The sequence below is a fragment of the Falco rusticolus genome, chromosome 10 (genome assembly GCF_015220075.1).
Source record: "Falco rusticolus isolate bFalRus1 chromosome 10, bFalRus1.pri, whole genome shotgun sequence".
NCBI classification, from domain to species: Eukaryota; Metazoa; Chordata; class Aves; order Falconiformes; family Falconidae; genus Falco; species Falco rusticolus.
In genome coordinates, this window is record NC_051196.1 from 14,214,968 (window position 1) to 14,229,695 (window position 14,728).

The 14,728-nt window shown below is 43.9% G+C and overlaps 1 protein-coding gene across 3 annotated transcripts in view; it reads right to left on the reverse strand.

Moving 5' to 3' along the window:
* The window catches only part of BBOX1 (gamma-butyrobetaine hydroxylase 1), a 41,391-nt gene extending 32,495 nt beyond the window's left edge, over window positions 1-8,896 (reverse strand). Inside the window, exons 1-5 of one of the 3 annotated variants that reach the window (XM_037401613.1) lie at window positions 8,786-8,889; window positions 3,527-3,598; window positions 2,536-2,586; window positions 1,778-2,190; window positions 82-196 (exon numbers count right to left, since the gene is read on the reverse strand). In XM_037401613.1, the coding sequence (XP_037257510.1) occupies window positions 82-196; window positions 1,778-2,140 (478 nt within the window). In that variant the 5' untranslated portion in view covers window positions 2,141-2,190; window positions 2,536-2,586; window positions 3,527-3,598; window positions 8,786-8,889. Of the gene's footprint in view, window positions 1-81; window positions 197-1,777; window positions 2,191-2,535; window positions 2,587-3,526; window positions 3,599-8,785 lie in introns of all 3 variants that reach the window. The other 2 variants (XM_037401614.1, XM_037401612.1) reach the window with 2 other exon arrangements.
* Between the last annotated feature and the right edge of the window lie 5,832 nt (window positions 8,897-14,728).

The following is a 14,728-nucleotide window of genomic DNA, read 5'->3' on the forward strand; positions in this document are numbered from 1 at the left end:
CAAGTGGCTTACAGCTGGGACTGTCACCGTCAGATTATTTGTATTTGGAACAAACATTAGAGATATGCTTTGAATTCCTACCTGGTAAAAATAAATTTTCTCGCATTTCTGCTCTGGCTTCTTCAGAGAAGCACCGTTTTTTCAACCACTCAGCTTCATATTCACTTGCGTGTTCATCAGGCCACGTAATAGAGATCTTCCAGTATAAAAGAAAAGATAATTTTAAACAAAAAAAAATCAGAAAACATCACCTAGAACAAGAAACTCCTTTAGAAACTGCAGAAATTGTAATATTTAGATCAATAATATCACAGTTAAGCTTTTCCTGGAGCATAATGTAAAACAAGTAATGAAAACCCAACCTGAACATCATCCAAATTCTGACACCTTTTATAAATGCTTATTTCTACATGAACTCATGACCTAATTTCCTGTTTTGTGTGGGCTGCTTTCACTGTGGGAGCTGTGCTTAGCAGAAAGAGGAGAACCAGGGAAGTTGGCACATATCACTGGGGAGAATGCTTCACCACCACTCAAAGAGAGAAAAAATGCCTTCCAAAACACTGACAGCTCATCAAAAAAGGACAAGACAGACAGGCAAAAAAGAAATGATAGGAGAGAAATCGCTCCCCTAGTTATGAAAAGTCTGCCCTCTTTGAAATAAATTTAAAAAAGGCATTGTTTTTTGTTTTTTTTAATCCAGAAAAAACCATGGAAATAAAGCATATGCCTTTGCTTGTCATGAACTGCAAGAGCTCAGTGCAGCACATGATCTCAGCTGAATTCTCAAGGCTGTCCAGCAGATACTGATTCCCACGCCACATAATTCCACCCATTGACATGATGTGCTCTCCTCAGTTTCTGAGTATAAGTGGAAGCAGGCATTCCCTCTACTATTTTAACACATTTGCCTATTCAAATAATGAATTTATATGGCATTAATTCTAGTAACAATCAATCAATGTGGGAGCCCGGAATTCCTCAGTACAGACCTTCACCCTGCAGCTGAGCCATGCTCCCGTCTGGGTCAGCCTCTGCAAACACCCTGCAAACCCAGCCTGCAACGAGCCTGCCCCAGCTGCTGCAGCCTTGACTGCTGCATCTTTAACACATTTAAAACATCTTTAAGTGTAAAATGAAGGAAATGATTTTGCATATCAAAGGAGCAATGTATTGCTTTTAATATAACCCATAAAATTGAAATTATATATAAGGTTTTTATGTGGCAGGAAAGATTAAAATTCACAGGGAGGGCAGTTCCTGTCCTCTCTTGCCCAACAGCCTTCTCTTTTTCATGAACAAGTGTCAGATGCAGATAAAGACACCGGGCCAGCTCTGAATATTGGGTTCAACTTTGGTTTTGAGTGCTTGCTCCAAGATGAAGTATTTTGCACATTGGAAATGAGTTAAAGTGGTATTTTTGTTAGGGACCAAGGCCACCATCACTTTGCCACTTTTTTTTTTTATTATTTTCAAGCCATTTACTTAGAGAACAAAGGGGGGGGGGGGAGGAAGTGCAAGGGTAATTAAATCTGTGGGGAATGCCTACATTTTCTTTTCAATGTCTAGTGATGAAGAAATACACAGCAGAATTTTTAAAAGCACAATTACAGTCTAAAACCTGAAGCCTGGGTTTCTGCAGCCTCTGCATAACATCTGTAAAGTGAAGTCTCATATAAAAGTGGGAAGATCTGAGCTTCCCGGGCTCTAATTTACAGACTAACAAGCATTGTTAGACAGGTTTCACGAGAGGAAAAAAAAGGTTTGCTTCAAATACCTTTCTTCTATCTGCCACAGCAACTTCCTTCACCACGATGTTCACGTCCAGGTCCTCGATGAGCAGCCTGCGTGCCTTTGCCGAGCGCAGGAAGCACTGGGGACACTGGCAGTTGTCCCTCAGCCAGACGCAGGGGTAGCGGCTCTCGCTCCCGTCCTCCCACTCCACACGGATAAAATGACCCGTGTCCAAAGCTTCCACCTTCTGTATCCCCAGGTTCATGCTGAGCGACTGGGTGGCGTGGACCAGCGGTGCCGTGGTCCCGGCGAGCAGGCTCCTGCCCTTCTGTGCCGGCTGCAGGCAGCACACCCTGCTCCTGGGGACTTTGGCCCTCGGCAGGAGGTTAGCCACCACCCTCCACATTTTGGGTGCTTTAATGAAATCGTTGCAGGGAGAACGCCTTCGTGGACTACCTAAAACACCCAGAAGAGCATTCTATTACAGAAGGAGTCAGTAGAGCAAAAAGACCATTTTAAGATGATTCTCTTCCCTCCTTCTTTAGACCTTTAGGAATATTCACTATCTGTTGCTCACATTTTTTGAGGCGCAAAGGGTGTACTCAGACCCATCTATTAAAAAAATAGCTTAGTTTTGCAGGGCTTCAGTTTCATTCATCATCTTGTGTATCTTTTGTTTCTGCAGTCTGTTCAGTATGTATTGCACAAATAGCCCCTTTTAAAAAAACACCCTGAGATTAATCCCACAAATCCAAGGTAGAGGTTACTACCAACCATGTTCAAAAGCTGAAGTACACATACCTTAATTCCTGCTGTGGAAACTATGGAAAAGAGAGCACAGAATCCACCTCCCTGCAAGGAAAAGCTTTTTAAATGTGACTTCAGCTACAGCAATAGAGTTCTGCAAGAGCCTCCTTCTTTCGCAGCTGGACTGCTTTCTATCGATACACTCTTTTATTTAAAGCTAGCTGCGTACTGCACTGCAGAAAGATGATGCATCCAAATTTTAGAAAAGAAGTTCTGGCCTAATGTTTTTCTTACTCAGAAAAATATTTGGTCTCCCGCTGAATCAATAAGTCATTACATATATTTTAATAGACTGCTCAACCATTTAAAATATTGCACATTTATTCAGTATTTTTTTCTGTTGTTTTTGTTCTTGAGATCACAGGGCAAATATTGATCCCTTGCCAGGGCCAGGGTCTCCCCAGTTGCCTTTGCACAGGGAAACCTCATTGGCTTCAGTATTTTGACTCACTAAGACCTATTTGAGTTATCAGAAGGTTTTTGAAATTTTTCCTTTGCTACAAGTTAGAACTGCGTTATACAGGACCCTTGGGTCTCGTTTTTATTTCATTTGATTAAGTATAGCAAAGCAGAATACTGATTTCTACTTTCTCCTGTTTGCCTGCAGTAGCCTCATTGGAACCCGGTAATTACCAACCTTCACTTGCAATGCAGTCCAAGCCACAGCTATGCTGCTGTGCGTACAGATTTAAACACCTTTTATCCAAAAATGGCTTCATATCCAGATTGAATAACTTTCCTTTTATATATATATATAAAATATGTGCACAAACATATGCATGTAAATATATATGTATGTGTATCTCCACCTTAATTCTAAAGCATTACTCAAGTACTGCAATATTCCTCCTAACTGTACAAATATTTACACTGCAGGACTGGCTGCAGCATCCTTCTGAAATTTCTTGAACAGAGTTTTATTATGTACGACTGCAAAGATGTGGTACGTTTTAGGGTTTTTAACAGGTGATAATTGGATACTTACTCTAACCTCTGTGAAACAAGACAAGTACTGGAACATAATGAAGCTTTCCAATAGACTGAAACTTTAGAATATCTGGTTAAAAAAAAAAGAAGAGCATGATCATTTTAACATTCTGTAAACTCTCGCTACATCTGTACTGCTTTCAGGATAGTTCTCTGTTCAAGGCAGCGGATTACCTGATGGTAATAGATAAGATCCACAGATACACTTAAGCAACCAAAATATAGTTTAGATTTAATTAGGACAATTAAGATGCAGAAGCTCAAGGCACGAAACCATTGCCTAATTGCCTAGGCTACTCAGAGGCTGTTGATACCTGCCCTTCTGCATACAAAATTATCTGAATCCCTTTAAATGCTAATACTACCCATATCCAACATGAAGCAGACAGAACTGAGCACCCTCAGCAAGTACCCCTCCTCCAGTTTACCTAAGATGGGTGAACAGATAGCTGTACACCGGAGAACCTCGCAAGTCACAACAGGGTAAGCGAGATTAGAAAATGCCTGACACCTGGACAAAGCTGAATTGTCCAGCACAAAGCATGGCATTCACATCCACTGGAATTTAAGAATGCTGCAAGAAAGCGTATAAACAACATAAATGGTCGGATCAATTTATTCCACCGGTATTTCAGTGTATAAGGATTTCAAGCACAAAACACTCTTCCCAGAACCAGCTACCCAGCACCTTTGGGGATATGGAAGCTTTTCTCCGTCTGCTAAATATATGTAGGTATTCCTGTAGGTATCTGCTTAAAACAAGACCACGAGAACCAGAATTTGGTTCTGAAGTTTAAGGCCACCAGGAAGCTCCTCTGGCTTACTGGAGTGGGCCAGGGGAAATTCTGAGAACTGGATATACATAATACACCAACCTAAGTAGCTCATTACAAAGTTTGTCATAATGTAGTTCATAGATTCATTACATCTGCCTATCCAGTAGTTCACATACTGGTTTAGTACACAATTTTCTCATCTTACTTAAGTGGTTTGCCAAATAATTAAAGTGTATTTCACATGCTTAGTGTTCAAGCAAAGGCTCTTAACTTTAACTTTGGCATGGATCTAATAACTACCTGGATGTTGTATATGAATTTACTGTATATTTTTTTTTCTCCCAAATGGCAAAACAAGGTACTGGAAAAAATATGTAAGCCTTTACTTTCTCAGTGTCTCTCAGGGAAGATTCATCACTAAACTTGCCAGATTCAAAAGGCTTCTGGGCATCTCCTATTTTATCATTCAATTAAGAAATCTGAACTTGTTTCTACAAGATTCATCATAGCACCAGGGGTAATAGAAAACCACATCAGATTTTTTTTTTTTTTTTTTTAATGGCAAGAAACTGAGGGGAGTTTATTGTCTTCCTATCACAGAAGTTGCTTAACTGGCATTTGTTCACCTGGTAAATGGAGAGCTTAGTCACATCAATTGCATGTCAAGCAAAATACTCTCAGTCCATGACAGCAAGTTTTGTAAATGCTTTGGAACAAAAGGTCAACCTAAAAAAAGCAGATGCAACCAATCCTTCCAGACACAATCTTAGATTAAAAAAAAAAAAAAAAGAAGAAAACTTTTGGAAGTTACTGACATGAGATACACGTAATTTATGTTACAATGGGGAAGACTGTAAGCCAGATGGGAATTTTCAGCTCTGCTTGAATGCGAGAAGCTTGTACAGCAGAGTTCACCTCACTAATTTCAGACATGTACCACAGTGACCTGCCCCTGAGCATCACATGCACCACTTCCAACACTCCTAACAGACCCATCTGGATCACAATTCAGCTGGCTTTTTCAGAAACCTGCTTTAGGATGAGATGAACTGAACTCTTTTTTTTCTCCTCTCCAATAACTACAAAAAGAGCCTCAGTGACTAGTTCCAACGTGGATGTTACACCATCCGTTTACATTCAGCAAGACTACTTCTCATGAATTTTTTGTTTAACTGATACTTTTGTTCACAGACAATTATTGCTATGTACAATTCATTAAACCCTATACTGCTGGGAGAATCGTGGATGGTGGCAGCCCTAAACTTCACTGCCACATAGACAAAGCCTACACTCCTATCAGCAGTACCCCTGTTGCACAAGACTGTAGCTCTTAGTGTCATCAGTCAAATCTATTGTTGATCACAAAGTAATCTCTTGAAATACTTCCATTCTTAATAGGCAGAATCTGAAAGAGCCACTGCATCCTGCAGAGAGAGGGGAGGATCTCCTTCACAGGTTGCAGCAGGAGCCTTTGATACGTGTAGGATAGGAAACGATTCCGCTCGACACTTTCCAATCCTAATAAAAGTCATTATATGTGGCTCATTAAATATGCAACTCTACCTTGTCTACTGTTACTCTGCTCCAAGTCATATTCAGCTCTTTCATTTATGTCTATTTATTGAAGTCAATGAACTTGTACCTGCATAACATTGCTGTTAATTAGAAGAGAATTGGGCCCTCCAGCTCCAATGTTATTCAGTTTGCTGGCTACAGAAGAGGAAGCATGAAAATTATTATAGCAAAAAGATTTCCCTTGTGGTGAGGTTAAGCATTTACTGTTTACATACACTGCAGCTTTTGCATTAAACTTCTGTCTTTGCTGTAACGCAATTGTTTCAGTTAGCCACCTACCCAGAGAAATCTTGTAACAATAAAAAGGCTGTTTATTGTTTTCCTTGAGTTATTCATATCATAGTGTCATTATTAAAACAAAATGACAAATGACAATGATTAAAAATATCTGCTACACCATGCCCTCCAGATGTTTTTCTTCTTAGATACACAAATTAGATCTGCAAGTCTAGGTTTTGTCTCATACACACAGCACCACAGAAGTGACTTCTCCCTTCAGCAGGATTTTTTCTGGTTTGCATCAGTGGAGTGGCAACAAATTCTGAGTCAAGCTCTCCACAGAGCCCACCCGGCATGTCTTCACTAGATAACTCCAGTAAGGCATTTCACACCAGCTGGGGCTTTGTCACCACTGCTATGGTGCCCAGCCTTCCCAGCTGGCGCCTGTGTGCCAGGTGAGCATCAGGCACATCGAGTCTGCTCTTTCTCACCTGCACTGTGCAAGACCTGGACGGTCAGGCTATCCAGCTGCAAGGTAGACACAGCACCCAGGGACTCTGACCATCCTGGGGACCAGCAGCATGGGGGAAGAGGGTAAGCAATAGCTCCAGGTGCAAGGAAGCTTGGTGCTGGCATTCCTCCTTTCTGGAGCAATGGATGACAGAACCCATAGAGCTGGGATGAAACATTCCTCAAGTAGCACTAGCAAAGCCTTAGCTGCCACATGGGCAAGAAACCCCTGTCTGGTGGCTCTGCCCATTTCCAGCATGCTGTACGGAAAGGAAAGGTGTCCATTTTGCATAACTGTGTGTTATTCCTGATTTCTAATTAAGTGATTTTTCTTTGTGTTGAACATGTATAGGACATTAAGGTCAGCCCGCAAATGGCAGCAAAGAACTCAAAATGTTCCAGAAAATCCTGCAATTGCATGCTTAAAAGTACCACAGAAAAGCCAACCTTCCCGCTCAATGGCGAAGAAAACATTCTTTCTCCTTTAACAGTAAATATCTGTAAATGCTGTAACTGGGCAAAATGACCATTTCCATCCCTGATCATTTGCAGAACTATAACTACTACATTATACTGCTGTCTTCCCAAAACCTTGAAGTTAAATGCTACAGAAATACAACTTTATGTCTCAAAAAACCGGCAGTCCAAGACAGTTGAGCTGCTGGTAAAGAAAACCAAATCCAAATACCTGGTGCTGATGGTGCCATGGCCCTGCAGAAAACACATCTCCTGTTTTAGGAGGCTACTGAAGATGCCTAATGGAATCAATCACGACGTGGATTTTTTTATCACGCTCAGCCTAGTTTTTCAGTTCATGACAGTTATTTAGAGGTTTGCCTTGTTATTTCTTTTTTTTCCTTTTGTTTTTACATAAATGTGAGATGCTGATCTCAAATCAATGGAGGTTAAATTGCCAGTAAGAGTTTCAAGAGTTTTTATCCCCTTGCTCCCTCAACATTTTCAGGCACTTACCCCCATGCTGCTATTGTATACTTGAAGTTGCATTCTGTACTAAACTACGAGCAGAACTCATCGGTTTGCCTAAAGCCAGCATGCTCATAACCACAATCGAATGGAAAGGTAGCTGACAACACAAAGCAAATTCTTTGCATTACAGCTCTCCACATTTCTTGTCTCTAAATCACTGTTATCTGTGAGCCTAGAAGACACCATATGTAACTCTGCTGTCAGTCACCAGAGATCACATTCATGTAGTTTAAAACAAACGCTACCAATGGCTCCTACAAGTCACACCATCCCACGTGAACACCGTCCCAAGCTCAGGCTCATGGATTTTCTGTGCACATTGTCATTATTCGCTTGTAACCCTCAGCACCACGAGGGCTGGCCAGGATGTGGACCGGCAATTGTGACGGAAGGCAACCCCCACCACTCGGTGGCTGTGCCCCTGGGCTCTCCCAGCTCCTCAGTTAAGTGCCAGTCCTCACTATTTTCTTTCTCAAAAGATCTGTCTGCTTTAGTCTCCTTCAAACCTCACCTCACCAGGCACCACCCAGACCCCCCGTTTGCTGACAGCAGCAGCATGTCCACCAGCTTTACCGGCACAGCTACTGAATTCTGGTGAATGGCACGTTTAAGACTGCTGAGCTGCTTCGGGTAAGGGCCGTTCTCCTCACAGGGGGTTAAGAAGCTGCAGAGAAACCAATGGAATTTTGTGTCATAACCAAGTTGTAGCTATGCCTTCAAGCCAGCTTGCTGCACCAGGTGCTGGTTGCCTCACGGCCCGGTGTCACAGCCCCACAGAGGGTGTCACAGCCCCACATAGGGAGTCATGGCCCTGTGGAGGGTGCCACAGCCACACAGGGTGTCATGGCCCCACGGTGGGTGTCACAGCCCCACACGAGGCATCATGGCCCCGTGGAGGGTGTTACAACCCCGCAGAGAGCGTCATGGCACTGTGGAGGGTGCCACAGCCCCACGCAGGGCATCACAGCCCCGTGGAGGGCATCATGGCCCCACAAAGAGCGTCACGGCCCCACGCAGGGTGTCCCGGCCGCCAGCAGCGCAGGCCCCGCGTGGCTCCCACGGCCGCTCCGTGCCTTGAAGCGCTGCCCGGGCACCGCCCGCCGCCCGCTCCCCGCAGCGCCCGCGCCCCGCCCCGCCGCAAAACGCGCCCCCGCCGCTGCTCCCGGACCCGACCCGCAGCGGGTACGTACCGCACCGGACACCGCCCTGCGCGCCGCACCGCCGCGGGGCTGCCCGTAACGTCCCTCCCGGCCGGGGCCCGCCCGCGGGGAGCCGCCCCCGCCCCCACCTGCGCCCCGGGCTGCGGGAGGCGGCCCCGCAGCGCCGAGGAGGTGAGACCGGCGCCCCCACGGCCGCGCCCCCCGCCGGGAGGGACGTTATGGCCGGTGCGTTCCCGCCCCCCGGCCCGGGTCCCCGCACCGGCTGCCCGCTGCCCCCTCGGCGGGGCACGGCCCGGCCCGGCCGCTGGCTGCAGCCCCCGCGGTGTGCCCCGGGGAGCCTGTGCAGGGGTCTCTTTCAGCCTAAGGGGGATCTTCAGCCCTCTGAACACGCCGGAGAGAACCGGGCTCGGCCGGCTCCTTGTGACCGTGCCCTTGGCTCAGGGATGGATTTTGCAAAGGCCTTTGGCCTTGGCTTGAGGGCGAAGGGGTGGGAAGGGCCGTTTCCCCTGGCTGCTGTTCCCGGTGTGTAACCAGCTCCTCCCTGGTCAGAGCAAGGAACCTCCTTGGACCAAGAAGCGAGGAGGAAACGTACCGCAGCGCAGCGTGTCCTGGCTGGCCTTGCTGGGTGGGCTGAGACATGTGCCCCTACAACAGAAGCAGAGAGAGACAGAAAAAAGAAGAAAAAAAATCCCAAAGCCCCAACAAACCCAAATTCCCCTCCACCCAACAACTGAGGTCTTTACATGCCAGGTGTAGCCTACAGCGAACTTCATAAAAAATAAAAGATGGCCTTCACAGGGAAGGTTTAGTGGGATTGCGGCCTAACAGAGCCCATGCTGTGGCACAAACCAGCCCAGCTGCCCCAGGCGGAGCAGCCCTTGCCCGCACCCTCCCAGTTAAGGGTGCTGAGCTGTGCCGGCAGCCCGCACCCTCCCAGTTAAGGATGCTGAGCTGTGCCAGGAGTGGCGTGGCCAGCAGGGCTGGGGCAGTGCTGGTCCCCCTGCGCTGGGCACTGGGGCGGCCGCCCCTCGAGCCCTGGGCTCAGCTCTGGGCCCCTCGTGCCAGGGGGACGCGGAGGGGCTGGAGCGTGTCCAGAGCCGGGCAGGGGCTGGGGAAGGGGCTGGGGCACAAGGCTGGGGGGGGACGGCGGGGGGAGCTGGGGGGGTCCAGCCCTGAGAGGAGGGGGCTCGGGGGGACCCGATGGCTCCCTACAGCTGCCTGGCAGGGGCTGCAGCGAGGGGCATGGCACTCACTTCTAAGTAACAGGTGATTGAATAAGAAAAAAAACAGCCTCAAATTGCGCCGGGGAGGTTTAGATGGGATTTTAGAAACAATGTCTTCACCAAAAGGGTGATCAAGCACTGCCACAGGCTGCCCAGGGAAGTGGTGGAATCACCATCCCTGGAGGTGTTTAAAAGACGTGTGGATGCGGCACTTGGGGACATAGGTTAGTGGTGGGCTTGGCAGTGTTACATTAACAGTAGGACTCAATGATCTTAGAGGTCTTTTCCAACCTAAATGATTCTGTGATTCTACGAGATGATTTTACTGTCAGGCAAGTCTTGTGATCAGCAAGCTTCAGGCAGATGAGCTTCCTGGGAATAAATTTAAGAACAGCATTAACATGCCCTCATTATTTAGTGCCCAATACCTGCTGACTAGCAAATGCGTTAACTCTGCAGTTACTTGAACAGTGTGTTCCTCATGGTTGGGGGGAGGGAGGTCCTAAGAGACAGAAATATGGTTGTGCCACTGAAGGCAACATTGGGACGTTAGCACCTACCAAGTTTTGGCTGGAGTGGCCCATGTTGACCTTCAAGTTTTCAGCTTGCACTGGGCTGGAATCCCCAACTTCTTCAGTACGCATAAGCTGGTGGCATGGCTGACATGAAAAAGAAGAGCTGAACTAAGACATAAAAGGAAAACCTTTATTTTCCTCCTGATGGGAAGCTCTTTCCCAGAGGCACCTGCTCCACTGGACACCCAGCGGCTGTATTGTGGTCTGCAGAGCACCCAGAAAAGTCCTGGTGCCTCAGTATAACCAAGAAAGGGAAAACCTTCAACATAAAGTTTGCCTAAGCAGCACTTTTCACAGACAGTAAAGCATTCATAAAGACGAAAAGCTGGCTAGTCGGATGGAAACAAGTACATGCAGAAGTGAAAATATTCAATGACTGTTTAGAGACTGTCTAAGCATTTTGGCAGTTAGAAACAGCTAAGACGGAGTCTGCGACTTATAGGAAATGAAATATTTTTGTTGGTAGTTATCATTTAACATCTTCAATATAAAACAACCCTAACGTGCCAAAGTAGTGCTGTAATGCATGGAGTTGGATGCATTACTTTCTTTTAAGGAAAGGGTGGTAGGAATTAGTTGCTTTCAAATTAGGTCCCAAATCCATTTTCCACCTTTCTTTCACATTCTTGCCATGTTTTTTTTCCCCATTTTCTCTATGGAACACACATACTCTTGGTAGTCATGGCTGTCTTCCTGGTTTGGTTTCTTTATTTATTTTAGTTTTTACTAAGTAACTCGCGTAATACTTTCCCTCCCTGCTCCCTCCATTGAAATACATTATTTGAAACTAAGAGCTTGAAAATTCCAATTATTTTCAAGGTTTCATAGATTGGATGTCTGTTGGCAGATAACTGGGTTCATTTCATATATATTCTTTACAAAATTTATACTGTTTACAAATTGCTTTGTTTATTTATTCCTGAGTTTTAAGTAAAGTAACCTTCATTACAAAAAAAAAAAAATCAAACCAAAACCATACATACCTTAATTGCTAATCTGCAAGTGGTAGCTCTGAGGAAGAGCTGTGTGAACATTTTGCTGGTGCTGAACATAGCTTGTTGCTTGAGAAGCCACAGTTTTTAATTTTGCCTCTTTGTTTTTATTTTAGAACTAGTGCACACCCTATTAAATGCATACTGGCCAAAAGAAAACTTTTTATATTGTTTGTTTATAATTAATTTATTATTTTTGCTAATCAAAAGGAGAATCAAGTGCATTTATTTTGTGTGGAGAACCGAATCAAATTGTGTCTAAATAATGTATTTAAAGGTTTTTAATGAGTGAAATCTGTTATGAACGTGAACTAAGTATATAAGCATACATATAAATCCCCATCAGGCTGAAAATAAAAGAACCAGAAGAAATTATGTTTAGACATTAGGAAGAAAAGCTGTACATATACCAATAATAGAGATTTTTTTTTTTTTTTTTTTACCAAGCCAAAAGGGGAACATTTTGAAGTACTATAAGCATAATAAGGAGGGTGTGAGAATGGAAACGGTCATAAGTCTCATTCAGTAACTGGAGCTCAGAGGTGCTTGCAATACTGGGTCTTTATTTTTATAAGGACTGTTACATAATACGCAAGTGGAAAAGTATCCTGAGTGGAAATAAAAACAAACTGCCTTCAAGGTGACATAACTCAGAAAAATATAAATCATTAGTGTTGTGCCTGTGTTTGCTGCATATCCATAAAAGAAAGAATTTTAAGAGGTATGTCAGAAGTGCTACACAGTGGAAATCTGGACCTTGTTTATTTTACTGTGCATTTACGTGCCTTTTTACTGTCACAACCAACATGGTTTTGCTGAACCCTGTAGCACACTATCAATTTACTGATTCGCTTTGGGCTTTGCTCTGTCGCTGTCACTCATAGGGGGAGGTACGATATCATGGGGGTGAAGCCATAGGTTTCCATGTGACTACAAGTCTATGCAGTAAGTTACCACCAAATACATTGAAGGTTGGCAGCAATTAGTAGGTAAAGGGCATTGCAAAATTTAAAGTTACAGGCTAACATGCAAAGAGCATAAGAAGCAGACCTTCCTTAGGAAGCAAACTCTGGTGTTCAGCCAATAAATTTGTTACGTTGACATAACATTATAAGGCTATGAACTAGACTAGTATTCCCAGTGGTCTCAGACATACCAACAATAATGACGTTTTCCTGGTCCTGTGAGCATCAGCTCTGCGCGCAGGCTGGGGGCATGTAAGCAGCAGCTTGGAGCAGGTCTGTGGGGCAGGGCAGGCTGAAGTGTAGCTTAGAAACACAGAGAAATTAATACTAAATTCAGTAAGACAGTATAAGCAAATTAATACCATGCAGCCTGCAAATGGTTGTGGAACCAGACACAGTGAAAAGGTGATTAGGGTAGGAGCTATAAATAAATATATATGTAGCACAGTCAAATGCCTGGCTAGCTGAAAACCCTAATTGCCACAGAACTATAAATGTCAGAAATGAAAACTGGGCCTGGTTGCAAATTAGCTTCCAGGGTAAAGGAGCACAGGGTGAACTTCAGTTCATTCTTGATGTACAGTCAGATTTATTGCTCTGTGCTCATATCATGAAAAACCTGAGCATGGTTTACCTGTTGTCCATTCAGTTGTCCCTGCCCACCCACCCCCATCCCCCCCACTCCCAGGGTTATTCTTCTGAAATTAGAGGATATGCAAGATATATTTAAAATTACAAACTTGATAGCATCCTGAGCTGTGTGCTGACCCAGTTATGAACTAACTTGTGTTTTGTTGTGCCTCTGTTAGAGTCCAGAGTTAGTAAGTATATTACTCTGTAAGAAAGCATCAAAACATAAAAATAATTTGCAATTAACATATGCACTTAATTTACTCTGAATTTTAATACAAATCTCAGTTAAATCACATTAAATCAGAAGCAAATTCATATTCATTAAGAAGGACAAAGCCTGCTGTCAAGGAAAGTTGACCGCTCCTGATTAACCAAAGAGTTGTCAACACAGAAAGCATATGGGAAAGAATTCTTTATCATTACCCAGGTAAAAGCATAATAAGCTCTTAGATTTAAGTAAAAAAGCTAAGAACCTAAGACCAAAGGCCCACTGAATTAATTGTCTTGGACCTAGCACTAAACTGAAAATCTTGATCAAGTTATTTTTGAAAAGAGACGATAGGTAGATAGGAAAAAAAAAACACCACCTTGCAGTTTGGACAGTCTGTCTATAGTAAAATCCCTATTATTTACAGTAAAACTAATTTATGTTGGTAACTCTTGTCACAGTGAAATGTTTGCAGCGTGGAAAAAGTATGGGAAAATACTTGCCAATATTTAGCACTGCTAACGAATCTCTCCCTAAGCCAACCTTCTCCAAGGACACCCTCCCACCCCCCCCGAAAAAGTTCAGACACAATCCATTACTACTACATCGGCAGTTTCTGAGCACTTAAAAGGGGTATACATACGGCCAAAGGAAGGTTGTCATCTGAGAAAATACGATACACTTGGCATTGTCTTTCCCCATGAAGGAATGTTAATGGCATGTTGGAGACTGTCAGCGATACCTCCCCAAGGTAAGGCAGTTTTCAAGGACGAATGGCTCTACAAGCCATGAATGACTCTGTCCAAGCCACATCATTAAAAATGTAATGATTATGGAGACCATATGTTTTTCGTGTTACAGAATTCGTCATTAAATCCTGCCTTTTCCAGTCGTAAACTGATCTCGTAGGCAGGATGACAACTCTATGAAGAAAATAAAATAAGCAGAGAGTTACAGTCTTTTTGTATGTATATATTCTAATAAAGGCTTTTTTTAAAAGCATGTAGTGGGGTCAGTATTTTTGCCAGTTTCACATACTTCAGGAATGAAATACAGACCCACAAATTGTTCAATTTTTGCTAATGGCTCGCCAAAAATCAAAGTAATAGAGAAGAAATTCCCCAGTGGGCTGTAAGTAAAAATACATTTTAAAAGATAGAAAAAATGCCAGATTTTGAACATACAGGATTACTTCATGAATAGTGGCTGTCAAATACATTTAACTAAACAACACCTCTCTGTTAGCTGAAAACTTAGGTGAAGTCACACGAAGCCCATCTAAATAGACAACTGACCAACTGCAACAGATGTACCCAGCAGAATTTCTCCACAGAATACGTGTTTTCTGTGTGAGACTATAGCCAGAGCTGACGCTTT